This window comes from Fundulus heteroclitus, chromosome 23 (assembly GCF_011125445.2).
Source record: "Fundulus heteroclitus isolate FHET01 chromosome 23, MU-UCD_Fhet_4.1, whole genome shotgun sequence".
In the NCBI taxonomy this organism is placed as follows: domain Eukaryota; kingdom Metazoa; phylum Chordata; class Actinopteri; order Cyprinodontiformes; family Fundulidae; genus Fundulus; species Fundulus heteroclitus.
The window spans coordinates 1,909,526-1,925,462 of NC_046383.1; the positions used below are offsets into that span (position 1 = coordinate 1,909,526).

The 15,937-nt window shown below is 39.5% G+C and overlaps 1 protein-coding gene across 10 annotated transcripts in view; it reads left to right on the forward strand.

Annotated features, from left to right (window-relative positions):
* Positions 1–15,937, forward strand: part of atp8a1 (ATPase phospholipid transporting 8A1) — a 139,560-nt gene that overhangs the window by 95,576 nt on the left and 28,047 nt on the right. For all 10 annotated transcript variants that reach the window (XM_036127396.1, XM_012879903.3, XM_036127392.1 and 7 more), the window contains 4 exons: positions 267–439; positions 3,924–4,107; positions 7,578–7,688; positions 15,610–15,684. In XM_036127396.1, the coding sequence (XP_035983289.1) occupies positions 267–439; positions 3,924–4,107; positions 7,578–7,688; positions 15,610–15,684 (543 nt within the window). The remainder of the gene's footprint in view (positions 1–266; positions 440–3,923; positions 4,108–7,577; positions 7,689–15,609; positions 15,685–15,937) is intronic.

The window sequence follows — 15,937 nt, forward strand, 5'->3', positions numbered from 1 at the left end:
TCTGTAAACGGGTTGCCTATGAGGTTGGTTTTCTGTTCATGATGTAATTTAACCCTCCAATAATTATGGTTGTTGCTGGTTTCAGGTATTTGTTGGCTTTGTTGGAAGATGGTATATTAAAAAGTCGATTATTATTATTATTATTAATATTAATATTAATATTATTATTACCATGCAGATTGTACAACATTGCACCTGCAAATATTAGGATGAAATCTAGCTTTATAAAGCTAACATTTGTGATGTTCTATTTTTCTACCATTCAGGCAACAAGAGAGACCCTAAGCCACCACTGTGGACAGCTGGGAGAAGCCATCTACAAGGAGAACGACTTCGCTCTCATTATTGATGGAAAGACTCTTAAATACGCTCTTACGTTCGGCGTGCGCCAGTACTTTCTGGACCTGGCCTTGTCCTGTAAAGCCGTTATTTGTTGCAGGTAAGGTGTACTCCTAAGGAGAACAAAATCCACGTGAAACAGATTTGAACATATGAAACATTGAACAACCTGTTGTTCTTTTTTATATATATTTATCAATTCAAACACAGAATACTAAAGTAGTTCACTAGATGAAATAACAATCTTCAAATAAATGACAGCAAAGCTCGCATCTAAAGACACATTAAACCACAAACGCTTTGGAGCTCTTAAATAATTCTACTTCTCTATTATCATCAAAACTGTTTATAAAGCATCAAATTCTGATACATAAGAATGGCGATAAAAAGATACCCTTCCTTTAATTAATTGGAAGTACTTCTGTTCTTAAGCGACTGTGACGAGCTATGAGGCCAGAAACCAGCACCATGTTTTCAGAGCACCTCCTTACCTTTGCATTTATTTTTCCCCTCCAACCCTACCTGAGTTTACTTTGAGTACACTCTGTGGCCGCAAAGATTTACCAGGGCATGAAAGAGGCTTCTTAAACCTCAGAAAATAAACTTTCACAGTTTAACCCTTTAAAGACAGATGTGCTGCAGTTTATTTACTCTGGGTTTAGTTCACAAAGGAGAATCGCCCATTTTTCACACAGTGTTAGGCTTGTAAATGTAAAGTGTTTCACAAATGAGTAGATATGTATATATTTCAATGTACGTATTTTTTTGGGGTTTTTTTTTGCTGACCATGTTGACACTAATCAACTGAAAAAAATTATTTAAGTTGACGGCAAAGGCAAAATATATGTGAAAAGTGTTTGAATCCAACGTTGGCTGAGCTGATTTGCTAATAATGGGACGAAGGAAACCGCACATATTGTATCGGGTAGTTTTTTTTTACTAGAGGTCAGATGTCAACACAGCAACAGTAAATATGCTTTGACTCTTTCTACTTGGACTCTGGTCAAATAACATAAAAATGTCAGCTGGGTGGAGTATATTACTTCATATGGGAGCTGCGGGCAGAGCTTTGCTTCCCTCGATGCATGAGGTGTCAGCAGCCGGCTCGCCTGGCACGGAGGAGCTCAGATGGAGAAATCCACATGCAGAGGTTTGAGGTTTGCTCCTCGCGCTCCTCACACAAAACACGCAACAGGTAATAACTGTCCGAGCAGCAAGTCAGTGAATAATGTTCTCCGTCGACTTTAACCGTCTGGCATTCCTGTTACCTGATTCCTGATTATGATGTGAAGTTCAGCGAACGGAGGCATTTCTCTTTTTGCAGAAACTGTGCTTTACCACCAACCGCGTTCCCTTTACCCACCCTCAAACTGCGCCTGCAGGAAAAGATTTATTGCCCCGGTTTGGTTTGTAGCTTCTTGGCCGATGGAAGTGCAGAAGGCTGAGTAAGGCGATGCACGGATATAAACTGACAATTTTTTATTTATTTATTTACAAAAGATGTAATGATTACATAGGTGAACTCATCGGAAAACGTGTGTAAATATTGCAGATTTTGTAAAGCTCCAACCAACCAATGCACATTTTTTCCAGTTCCAGCTTCTCTACAAATGCTATAAAAAAACAACAACATATGTTTCTCCTAATTATTCCATGAATTGGCCAAATTTAAATTTATGTGGTAAAATGAATATATAATTGTCTCTCAAAAAGCCTAAAGTTACATCCCACTCAATATCTAAAAAAATCAGATTTCTGACGTCAGCAATTTATTGTAATTACAAAGGAAACTTAAGGATCTCTTCTTTTATGAACATTACCGGACAAATTTATCATTACTGCTGTATCACGCTGCCCAATATTAATATCTCAAACATTAATATCTCAAAGAACTACTTAGAGTGCAAAAAATATTAGGTTAATATATAAGTACAATGCATTCAGGCGGTTTATGCCAGTACTATAGTTTGTGATGTTTGGTTAAAATCATCCACAAGTGAGTTGTTTCCTTGCAGTGTTTTTATAAAACCCCTTACTGAGATCCAAATGATGAATTAAATTTCTTATCCCAGCAGCTGGATAAGGTCCTCATTATCTGGGGTCTGTGTTTACAATGAATCCAAAGCAGAGACACACTAACACTGTTTATTTCAGTGTTTCAGTCATATGAGTGTATAGAAATTAGGCAACATAGTTGATATTTTAAGACTGTTTTATGTCTCTATCTGGTTATTTTGAATGTATTTATTGTTACTCATAACTCTTAAAGGTCCTCTTCGGGGCGGGTGTTGCGAATAAGCCTTTGGTTAAATAAACTATGATGCAGGCGTTAGATTGTTTTGGGATTATGATCTATTTTTCTTTGGTATTGGTCCCTGTGGGATAAACAGTAATTAACTGGACCACAGGTGATGTTTCACCGTGTGTTTGAGAAAGAACAGTCGGTGTTTCGCAGTAGAACAGGATGTCACTATTATGTCCAAACATGAAAAAAGGATAATGGAGACTTTTTAAAAGCAACTTTAGCATCTTGTTTTATCATTAAGCTGTGATTATTACCATTTCTAACTATAATAAACATTATAGTGAGGACTCCTTGTTGAGTAAGTAGACATTAACCTTAATGGTGTGATCTCCAAACCATGGTCAACTTTTCCTTGACCCACATGTTAACACTGAATTGGTTCTTTAAAAGGATAAAACAGCAACTTTGCTGTAGTATTTTTACCTTCCTGTTAACGTCTGAAGTCTAACTTGCTTTTATACAAGCTGGAATGAGCAGCCAGCATGTCTCTGTATTGAAAAAAAAAAAGCTTTATCAGAAGCTCCTTTAACCTTTTGCTCTTCTTGTGACTTCATTTTATAAACACTTCGCAGTTATCACAAACAGCTAAAATCCGGTCTCTTTCACTCTGGAACCACTTCCGGCACACAAAAGCGTTGTTAACCACAACGTCAGTGACTAAATGCGGCGTATTCACTGTTTGGAAAAATCCGATGTTTGGTCAGGTAGGACCTAACGATAATTCAGTATATTGATCGATAGACGTGTGGTGCAATACAGGAAAAACAGGGTCAATAAAAAGTTCAATAGAAAAAGTTTTTCTTCCTTTTGTATTCTATCCTATCATGTAGTTTATTATTACAGTCGTTGCATCCTCTCAACCAATCACGAACGCAGACCCAGTACAGCTCCATCACCAAGCTCCACCCCGTTCAAAGAGTTAAGAGAGCACTTGTTCGTTTTTCAAAAAACTTAAAAAGTCGGTTGAATAAAGGGTTGAGTTTGAATTCAGTGTTTGTGTGTTCTGTATCTAAAAACAGGTCATTAAGCAACATCATTTTTATTTTATCCATATGCTTTTTTTCCCTATATCGTCCAGCGTTATGGTCAGGTCTGGTCAAGAGTAAAATACGCTGATTCCAGTCACTAAGTTATTTCTTTCACAATAAACGTTCTACACTAAAGAAATATTAACGATATGAATACTTTAATGTGAGATTAAGCTGAACGTTATACTGGACAAACATTACTAATTGTGACCCTCATAGACGATCTCTGGTGTGTTCCTGTCGTCTCTCAGGGTTTCTCCTCTTCAGAAGTCAGAGGTGGTTGAGATGGTGAAGAAACAAGTGAAGGTGATCACTTTGGCCATCGGGGACGGCGCCAACGACGTAGGGATGATCCAGACGGCTCATGTCGGGGTGGGAATCTCCGGCAACGAGGGTTTGCAGGCGGCAAACTCCTCCGACTACTCTATAGCGCAGGTGAGCTCAGTAGCAGAGGAAGTGTTATCAACCATTCTAATATAAAGATCCATAAATTTGCACTTTGACAAATAACTGCGCCTCATGCTGTGATATTTGTTTAGAAAATGGATCATTTGAAGCATATAGCTAACATTCCAGACCCGATTAGCGTGAAATCAAAGATATAAATGAATTTTAAAAAGGGGTTTGTGCCAGAATAACAAACACCATCTAGGGATAAGCCCGAACTTAAACAAACCATAAACATTTACTTTGTTGTCTTGGTATATCAGCAGGCCAATGTAATAAATTTCTCTAAGTGTCGTTCCTGTTACGGCCTTCCCATGTGATATGTGTAAGCGATAAGTTTGCACATTGTTCCCATTAACAATGGGGGATGTATCTGAAAGAGCTTGGGCTTAAAAGTGGAGTGGTAACACCTGTAAAACAGGCGTGCGGTGACACCCGATTCCCAACGAGCCGCCACAGGAACGGATTCTGTCAAAGATGTTGTGTTAAACACCGGCTCGCGTCCTGGTAACCAGCTCGTTCCCGAAACGCTCCGTCGACATGCGATCTGCGTAAACGACAAAAGCCGCGGAGCTCCTGATTCACAGCCCCGTCGTACGGGCAAATGTCCCGTGCATCATGTTTCTGTTAGCGCTAAGAGGCTTTAGAGGATGGGAAAGCAACAGTACATCCTCTGTACCTCGGTATGCAATTACATTTCAAGAGGCTTGAAGCCCTTTGATCCACCTAACATGTGGAGAGTGTATGTCCCTGGAAACCCAGTGGTCTCATCATCCGTTAGGTTGTGTCCCTGCTTTAAATTTAATTGCGCCTCCAGATCTCCGCTGGTATGTTGCTGCTACAGTACATTAACTGTAATTTGCTGAGTGCAAACCAGGATCAGGCCTAGGAAATTACGCAGCTTGTTCTTTATCCCTATACATGATATATGATGATCTTCCAGAGAGTCAGATGAGCTCCTTGCTGCTTTTTTCCCCCCACAGTTTTATGCTTGAGGGATCAGGTTGGCTTTCTGAGTAAGTTACAGCATTAAAAAGCTTTGGGTCGGGGCACCTCTGCTGTCGGTTCAGCTCTGTTTTTAACCGAGGTTTGATCCAGCGGGAGAGGCGGCCACGCTAGCTGGTGCCCACCGCCGTGCTTCTATTTCTACAGATAGGTCTGCGGGGATCCTGAAAGACGAGCGTCTCCTTAAACCTGACGTAGAAAAAAATTATCTTTTACAGGCTAGACAAATACCGCACGTTTACCGTGTGCAGCATATAACGTTTGAACTCGTAATGCTATGGCGCATAAGCAGGTCAGTTTACGCATGACAGCGTTCATTAGAACAGATCAGACAAACGACAATCTAAGGTCCTGTCATTTAATTATGGAAAATCGTAGTCATAAAGCACACATCAATTAGCTAAAGATTATTCGCTTTTTGACATTAAAACGAGTTGCGTGCTATGCTAATGTTGCAATCCGGTTGGTATCAATAACTAAAGAACGCAAGTACGCTAAAGAAGCTTCCTGACCATGTTTACTTCGCAAACAATGAGCACGGCAGTATAAGTTATCGCATCTTTTGCGCAATGCGGACACTTTGGTATGATTACGTCCACGAGGACACAAACAAGTAGATATATTTGAAAATGTAACGACCGCAAAAAATGATTACAAAAAAATTAATGGCATCAAGGCCTGCAGTGTGTCTACTCAGGTAGCCTTCTTTCAGCCAGCTCACCGACCGTGTGCAGCAGAGAAGGAACCAGTCCAACTCTTTTCTCTGAAATCTCTGTAAAAGGACTCGAAACCACAGAAACAGCATGATGGAAACTTTTTGCAGTTTTAAAACCGTAACTGTTGCTCTACATTAACATCACTAACCAGCCCCTACCTGCCATCTCATTCACATGGATTTTGCTCCGCCAAAAGTTTTTAAAACAACACTCACATTTCAACACAACCCATCTAATTGCCGAAGCCCTGGCTGCTAAAATCAAATGAAAACTATTTTCCGCATCGACTTGTACGTAACTAGCATAGACGATGTCAAATCCAGCATATTAAGTCCATCCTAAATCTTGCTACGACCGAAGGACCCCTGAGCTCATGGTGTGTCTCAACCGACCGTGGACAGACTGAAGAATGATTTGGTCTGCCTATCTGTGCGCGGGAGTCTCATGGTCATAGCTCATAAATTTAACAGCGTTTCTAGACGGCCTTGAAAAGCCGGAAAATCATTTTCCAGGGTAGATAGTATGGCAAAAAGAAAAATCTCACTTCAGACATTATTATTTATTGAGTTTTATAAATGATGACAAACTTCATTTCTGGAAAGTGCTTGTTTCTTTGGTTTATATTTGTATTTATTTTTTCTCTGATTTCCCACATTACAGATTAATGTAACAATGTAGAGTTTCTGGCTGAGAAACTATATAGAAACACCTACAAAAAAAAAAGGTCCTTTTAAAACCTTTTAAATTCTCGCTCACTTTAATCAGGATTTACCGGACCCGTGGTTCTAACAATAAGCTGGATCTAAGGTTGGTTCAGACAGAAAACGCAGTACTAGAGCGCCCTTTTTACTGATGATAAAAAAACAGGATAAAAGTGTAAAGTCCACAAACTTTAAAAGTGGTCCCGAATTGGGAAAAAATAAACTTTCATAGATTTTAAATTGGACTTAATCTAAGTTAGATTAGATGCTGAAAAGGCTCTAAATGAGCCATTTACTTCTTCTCTGCTGGTATTTCATAATCTGTGAAACATGTTATGAATACTGTTAGAAGAAAACCCAAATTTTGAGTCTAGTAGCACCATTTTCTGATTGAAAACACACACAAACCAGGATTTAAAGTTGACTTTCTCTACAGTTTTCTGTTATTGATGCAGTTATTCTGCAACTCAGTCCCATTATGCTTTATTTCTGGACTAAAATCTACTCGCCCTAAGATGATCCTTATTGACTTGCCATTTAACTTCCACAGACTTTTTATTCATTTTTGTTTTTTCTCTTTGCAAAATACTTGATACAATGCTTGCCGTTCAGGAATCACACCGCAATTATGACACAGATAAGTCCAAATGTTGCACTCAGTTTGAAAATTCAACATAAGCTGTAAATTATAGCCTAATCATAAAGCCACTGATGTATAATGCACAGCCTTTGGAGACCAATACCTCTATATGAACCTCGCTAATTGCGGCAATTTAAAGCTTGGCCCTGCAGCCCGTGACTGGCCTTTCCTGGAATGTGTTAGTGAAGGATTTGGCCAGAATCTTCCATCGGTCCTTTTAGATTTCTGCTGGGGGAAAAAAGACCAAACCCTTGCTTTAATCTTAAAGTTCCTTTAGCTGCTTCAGTGTTCCAGCTATGATCTCTAATTATGAAGAACGATTAGACTTGTGCTGCACTCAGGCTTCCGCTCTTCATTCATCATGTCGTTGCCCTCCATTTACTCCCTCCCACACAGTTCAAATACTTGAAGAATCTGCTGCTCGTCCACGGGGCCTGGAATTACAACCGCGTTGCCAAATGCATCCTGTACTGTTTCTACAAGAACATCGTTCTCTATATTATTGAGGTGAGTGGAACAAATCGTCTTTCCGTGTCAGAAACAGCGCAGAGGAACCATAGTTGTATAAAAAAAAGTATTCATCTAGTGACACAAATGAAGACGTTTCCTTTTAGTCGCCATGTTTATATTTGTCCTTCTGTCACACTGCTGACAATGATGGTTTAATTGTAATGATAATGTAAAGATGTCGGGCTCGTAAAGGAACGCAAAATCAGGATTTACTACCGCAATACCATCAGAATCAGAAGATTCAGAATCAAGTTTAATCGCCAAGTAGGTTTGCACTTACAAGGAATTTGACTTGGTGTTGATGGTGCAGACAAAAAATAAATAAATAAAAATACAATAAAATAAAATAGATATATATGCAGAAGCTATATACACTCAGTAAACTGTGCGTCAATGTGCGTCATTGCATTGTTGTCACTTTACATCAGAAAATGCAAGGCAAGGCAAATTTATTTATATAGCACAATTCAGTACAAAGACAATGCAAAGTGCTTTACATGATTAAAATATAGGAAAATAAAACAGAATAAAAGCAAGTAGGAATAAAATGTAGATAGAAAAAAAGAACAAAAAAGTGGTGATTCAGTTAACTAGAACAGTTGAAGGCAATCTTAAACAAATGTGTTTTTAATCTTGATTTAAAGGAACTCAGGCTTTCCGCACCTTTACAATTTTCTGGAAGTTTGTTCCAGATAAGCGGAGCATAGGAACTAAATGCTGCTTCTCCATGTTTAGTTCTGGTTCTAGGTATGCAGAGTAGGCTGGAGCTAGAAGACCTGAGTGGTCTGGAGGGTTGATACGCTGATAACAAGTCTGTGATGTATTTAGGTGCTAAGCCATTTAGGGATTTATAGACTAACAGAAATGGTAGGAATTGACCTGCTCAGTCCTTGTGTTTGTTACAGTACACCGTATATGTGTAGTAGATTTGTGCAGCGCTTAATAAATTAACTTCCTGTGGCAACAGAATACCTAAACTGCTCAGGTTTAGAGGAGAGAGGAAGTACTTGTTCAGCTCTGTGAGTCTCCTCTGTCCAAGCTAGACCTGAGTTACTGCGACCGCATCAATAGCCAGGCTGTGAACCTGCCCGCAGCAGCAGCAACACCGACAGGCTGACCACCCTGTTGACAGCAGATAGGCTTTAGGTAGATTTACACGCGTCGGTCCCTGCAGCGGTTATTGCATTTGACAGAAAGCAGGCTGGGTGCAGATAGCTGCTTCAGAGCTATCACCAAGAGTAGCGAGGCAGGTTAAGTAGCTCCTATCAGCAGCGCCCGTCGCCGCCGGGCTTCAGATGTTCTGGTCCGTCTTTTCACTCATGGGAACTCCGACTTTGTGTGACCTCTGAGATTCAGACCTGGACTCTGAGTGTAGTGCCTAACAGACTCTAAGTAATATTCCAGTCCAGGAATATCAAACAGGATTGAAGGTTTACACTGCAAACATGGATCTAAAAAAAAGCAAAATGTTCTTAAACATAATGTTTTTGTCCTTGATTTGAGCAGGTAAATAAGATCATCTGCCAATGGAATGAGTATTTTGACCCCTAAATTAAGATAATTAGACATCATGCACTTGAAATAAGATGATGGAGTTGAATTGCTCCTATTTTAACTGCAAAAATCTTATTCTATTGGCAGATCATCTTATTTACCTGCTCAAATCAAGGACAGATACTCCCATTACATCGGGTTAGCATATGCGTGAAAACAAGAAATTGTACTTATTTTTAGTTCGGTTTTTGCAGTGTAGATGGCTAACAACTGATTTAACCCTGGATTTTAAAGCGGTCCACATCTTTCCAAGTTTTTTCACTATAATCCTTTTCACTGGAAACCTAGCCCGTGTAACAGTTGGTAAACCAAATCCTTCTGTTTTTGTATTAATACTTATTACCCAAATGCTTATAGTTCTAATCTATATTTAAATAAAAAAAAACTTGAAGTATATCAGTCTGTGTGTGTGACTGAATATAATATACTAGTTTCACTTTTTGAATGGCACCTGTATATCAGATGTAGGCAGTAGATAAATGTAAAACATCAGGAAGTTAGTAACGACATAATGAAACAAAAACATATGATGTAACATTTTCTGCTGTATTTGCTGATGTAAAGCAGAAGTTAACTACAATGTGTAAAATATGATTTTCTTTTTCTTTTGTTCACTTTTTCTGTGACACTTTGACCTCTGGATGGCTTTTTTCATCCTTAGTTTAGTTTATGATTCCATTAAACATCAGTCTCTTACCTTTTGACGTTGTAGTACGCCTGCTTCATAGCCATTGTGACCCCGGGCGGGGGACTAAAAGTCCATTTGTGTTTTCATTGCATCTGTTCAACCACGCTGCCCTTTTCAGGATCTTGTTAAATAGAAGTTACACACACAAATCCAAGGGAAAATTCAATTTTAGGCTAACTTGATTAAATGATGACGAACCCTTACATTTGACATTTAGATTTTTCCTCGAAAATTCAATTACAGTCATCTGTCCCTTTTCATCATCACGTCTAGCTTATATTTTATTGTATAGGAGTAAAATAAATTGAAAAAGATGAATATTTTCAATAGTGAAGAAATCTACAGGTTATATTTTTACACTTTAACGTTATTCAAACATTTACCTGTGGACAGGCAGAAAATATAATCAAATCAAATCTATCTAGCGCATGTACTTTTTAGGAGCCTGAAGCAAATAACAGGACATTTCTCCAGTCTTTCACTGCTTAAAAGAAGGGCTGGGCGATATTGTTTTTTTTTTTACCTTTTCGTTTCACAAAAAGAAATTAAAGAAATCATTTTTAAAACTTGCTTTTATTTCTAGCATTTCATCTGGGAGTAGACCTGAAGTCAAAGTGCAACTAAATCCAAGCTGTGAAAACATGCTTGTAAAACAAGATGGCGGCCATGCCATCGTAAACAGTAAAAATGTAGTAAAATGTTTGCTGCTAGTGGTTATACACAATGAACTAAAAGCAGGCTTTACTTCACTTGTGTAACTTCAAACAAGTGAATTAGTAAATTAAAGTGTCTCATAATATGGCTAAAAAAAATCCTCTTTACAATATTTTGACAGTATATTTCCCTAAACATAAATTCAGCATTGCTGCTATTCTATTCATGGAAGCCAAATGAGCCCATTGGCAAAAAAAAATCCAGATTTTCCAAAAATGAAAGTTGTTAATTCAAATTAATCTATTAAATCGCTTTATCGCCCAGCCCTACTTCAACAGACATGTAACCCACTTTTAGCCCCGGGTACGAGTAAAAGCTACGATTGTTGCACTAACAGGTTTACATTTGAGCACTCGTGTTTTTCTGTTCGACTCTCAGGCTGACTTGCAAGTAGAGAATTACGGCTGCTAATGGGAATTTTGACTTTTTGTTCTCCGCATCATTGTCCCTATACAGTGAGAGGTAAAATCCGAATGCCATGCAGGCCAGGGAGACTTGCTGCTTAGGCCTCTTTTCATCTGCCTCTCTTCCCCCCCTGGCTCTTTGAGTCTTTAGAATAGACATTCTGTTGCTGGATTTGGGGATCCTTGGGCTTTTGTTGGAGATTTGAACATGGGTGCAACTTTGTTTGAAGCTCTCGGATCAGTTAATGATTTTCTCAGTCATTATGGGGTTGATTGCGAGTTCATAAGATCGTCTCTTAACGGGATCATTGACCGTTCCAACGACTTCAGAGTCTCTTTCAGCTTCAGTGATCCTGTAGATTGGAAATGCCATTTCTTCTGGTCTCGCCTGATCATACTTGAGACATAACTTCATAGTGTTTAACATAAATATACAATGCCTTGCAAAGATGTTGATACCCCTTGAACTTTTTCACATCAACACATGAAAACTACTAAACTCAATGTATTCTATAGGGACTTTATCTAATAGTCTTGAAATGAATGCTTAATCCTCGCTGGATTGTGAGGGTCTCGTACTCGAGATGGTGGCTACACCCTGAGCAAGACTGCAGTTTATCAAGGGGCAAACAGGATGCTTAGTCCCCCTCCTTTTTTCTTTTTTTTTACAACCCAATTTTTTCCTTTTCCAATTTAAATTTTTTGAAAAGCTGAGTGCATTGTTCTTCAGCTCTACCAACTCTGTACTTTGCACACTGCAAAAAGGGAACTGAAAGTAAGTAACATTTTCTTAAAATTAGTATATTTTTCCTTGATTTGAGCAGCTAAATAAGACTATGCCAATGGAATGAGAATATCTAACCCTAAAATAAGATAATTAGACATCCTGCACTTATTCCATGGGCAAATAGTCTGATTTACCTGCTCAAATCAATGAAAAATACACTCATTTCAAGTGGATTTTACCTACTTTGAGTTCCCTTTTTGCAGTGCAGAAACACCTTTTCCTACAATTACGAGTCTTTTTGAGTAGGTCTCTCCCAGCTCTCCATATTTGGAGACCAACATTTGTGGCCATTCCTCTTTGCTTAGTAGTTCAAGCTCCCTCAGACTGGATGGCTGGGAGGTTTGCAGGTCTTGCCACAGCTTCTTAGTTAAAATCTTGGGAAATAATTTCTTTTTTTAAATAATTTCTTTCTTAAATATCTGCACAATGTTCTCCCTGACCTGTCTGCTGTGTTTTCCTTTAGTCTCCCTGATGCTGTTTGTTCACTAATCTTCTTTATCAAACCTCACAGATCGGCTGTATTTATGCTGAGATTAAAATGCACACAAGTAAACCATACTTGTTGAATGCTCTAGGTAATCGTTTTCTCTGCTTTTTTATTAGGTGTGTCAAAGTAAAATGGAGAGAACACAAATGCAAACCTCAGTTGTTTGATTTTTTATTTGTAAAAAAAATAAATTTTAAACACATTTTCTTTCCATTTATTACTTATGCATAATATGTGTAGGTCTTGTAGGTCTCATCAAATCCCAAGTGAACACATTGAAGTTTATGCTTGTAGGATGGCAAATAAAAAAAAGTTCAAGGGATCTGAATATCTTTTCTGGGCGCTGCAAAGATATGGTTTTAAAAAAAAAAAGTTTTATTCCCAAGTTTGACTTTGGCATAATTTAAAAGTGACTGAAGGGAAGCGATGAAAAGACTTGAATTTCCCCTCTTTAAGGCTAAGAAACCTTTGTGAAAGAATCCATAGCAACTCCATTCAAATGGCTGATCTTTGTAGTCGCTCGTGTTTGATTGACAGATTGTTGGGCGCTGCACAGGGACATGATGGACAAGTGGTACATGCGAGGCAATTACAAGACCTCTCATTCAGCCGTGCTCACTGTGGATGAGGAATGCTCAGAGCAGGAGAGTGCATCTTACCGACCGGTCGGACTGAATGAGTCCTTAAAGGCTGAGCCTGCCATTGTAATGCCACCTCCGTTCAGAGCTTCACATATTTCCAGCATATTTATCAGCTCCCTCTTTATCGTTCTCTTTATTCTCCGCTCGCTTTGTGGGTGAATGCCTTTTAGCTATTCTGCGGAGCAAAACTTAAGAGTATCAGGACTTGCACTATTGGGGACAAATGTCATTCCCACCCAACCTCCTCATGGCCAGGACTCCTATACAACTCTGCAGCGCTGTGGAGCAACCTTGGAATCAATGATTTTTCATTTGCTGATGAATATGCAAGTCTCCTTTAGTCTTTTGTCCCCCTGTTTTCTTTTTCTTTTTTTTCTCCACCTCTCCAGCTCTCGCTTTGCTCTAACAATGTTTTCATGATGTGCAGTGAGGGAGAGAGGCCAGCCACACCCCTTCACTGAGTGGCACTCAATGAGGAGAAGAAAAGGGGAAGTAAAAATCCTGCCTGGTACTTCCCCTAATGAGCAAATCAATGCATCTGTCCCTCAAGAGATGGGGAGAGCGAGGGGAAAAAGAGGGAAGCCTCGAAGACGAGGCCAAAACACTCGCACAGAAGCGGCAACCCCACCGTGTGAATAGGGGGGCTTTTTTTTTTTTTAACTTGGCACAACAATGTAACGACACAAGAGGCTCTTATTGAGCAGATCTGTAATTAATTCAGCAGTTTGACCTGCCCACAAGCCGCGCGGTACCAACCCTTGAGCCATCCCGACGGCTGAACCTGCCTCATGACTGGCGCTTCATCCATACGCCGCATAACTCCCAGCAACGACATGCGAATGCAATTCTAAACAAGCAGAGATGCAAAACATCTGAGGCTGTGGCTCTATTGTCTTTACATTCAGAAGCCATCTGGTTCCGTTTTCATCCCCACGTGATGTTAGCAACGGGCCCCAGAAAACACGATAGAGTGGACCTGACAGGGGATGGGTTGTTTGTGGGTGTGGCTGAAGTTGAAAGGCGAGGGGCAGGATCTGGGCACTCGCGGAAAAGTTGGGTCTTATCAACTGGGGCCCCCCCTCTCACAGACACACACCATTTGTTTTCACGCATATGCTAACCCGATGTAATGGCAGACCGGCGTTGGTCGTGCAAGACATTGGCAGCAGCAGCAGCGGGCGGGGCCGTCAAACAAGCTTTGTCCCAATGTGAGAATTTGTAGCAGTTCAGGCCTTCGTAATGACGTTAAATGAAGCGAGGAAATTCCTGGTAGGCCACGGCCAAAACACAGCTTCCCTTATGTTTGCCCGACGGTTTTTGGAAGCAGCCAAAGCCTGTCCTGGATCACGAAAATGTCAGACTTCAACACGTTGGGGGGCGCAGTTTCTTATCGTAGCCTAGATAGGTTGTCAGTTTCACTCCGGGATGTTTCAGATACATCAGCTTTGTACCAATAGATCTATATTCAGAATGCATTTTTTTTGTTCTAGTTTTCTAGCTTTCCGTAGAAATAAAGGTTATCATCAGTTTTAGTTCTGTGCAACAGATGGTTTGCATTACCTTTGTCGACTTCATTCAGATTACTTAGTGGCTTAAGCAGCACAGCTAACCTCATCTGTCACCCACATGTTGTCAGGTAGAGCGGAGTGAAGCAGTGGCTTTGACTTTAGAGGTAAGCCTGGGACGAATACAGTGAACAGTCTCATCGAGGGGATGCGGGTTATTATTTCTAATTAGCCCCTCTAATTAAGAAATTTGGCAAAGCCCAGCTAATGACATGCTGATCCCCGGTCCTTAACTTGCTAATTTATTTATTTAGCTTGAATTGATTGAATTCCTTAAACATGTGTCATTACAAAGATGTATAAAAGGAATGTTTGACCTGCGCTGAGTCCCTTTTTATAGTCTAAAATGAGTTTATGGCTTAAATTTGTCTCTCATACTCGTTACCTCTTAAGTCCTTGACATGCGTCTCAGCATCTGTGAACAGTAGCCACTCGCACGCTCCCTATTCATACAATTATTAGCTCAGATGAACAGCATTCAAGTAAGAGACTTACAGTTTTCTCTACAGCCTTACGGAGGGGTGATTATGTGCTGGTTTATACGGTGTCCTTACAGAAAAGCAAATTAGTTTTTTTCACAAGGATTGAATTGTTTTAATACCTTTGTTCCCGTTAAATGAATTATCCAAATGGGAAATAAACAGCAGATCTGTACTGTACTCACTAATGACAGTACATTTTCTTTTTCATTTTATACTTTTGATCTGACAAATTTCTTTTAAAAGCCGTATGTTTGACGCTACCCTTTAATTAAAGTGTTTATGTACCCGTTGCCGTTCACAGTCTGCGTATAGGCAACATTTAAATTTACAACACATAGGCAGGCTTTGCAGTTTAGCAGAAAGTAGGCCGGACCAGAAGGTATAAATTAGGCTTTATCCTCACTGTTATTAATGGAAAACATTTATTCGTCATCTTGTTAAAAAAAAAGCCTTCCCTAAAAACCCTACTGAGTACATTACACCTCAAAATAAAAGCATTGGAAAAGGTTTTGTGAATGTTTTGGATAATGTTTTCTGCTGTTGTTGAGCTTTCCTGCCTTTTGATGTGATTCTTTTTTTTTTTTTTTCCCTAACAGATCTGGTTTGCATTCGTCAATGGCTTCTCTGGACAGATCCTCTTTGAACGCTGGTGTATCGGCTTGTATAATGTGGTGAGTGTTGGGAATTATTTATTTTCTGGAGAGACCACTTTGCACCTCCACCCGATCCCCTCTTTGACACCAAACAGTTTAGCTCTTGGTACCACAAAAGTGATCCTTTTTTTTTTTTTTTTTGCCAGAGTGTGGCATTTACATCCCGAAAAATGTCTTTATTTATTACCAGATGTCAAGCCTATACTCCCTCTGTGCCCCGAGCTATGTGCTGAATGTGAAAGAATAACAGCTTCGCTCGCGCCAAAGAGTT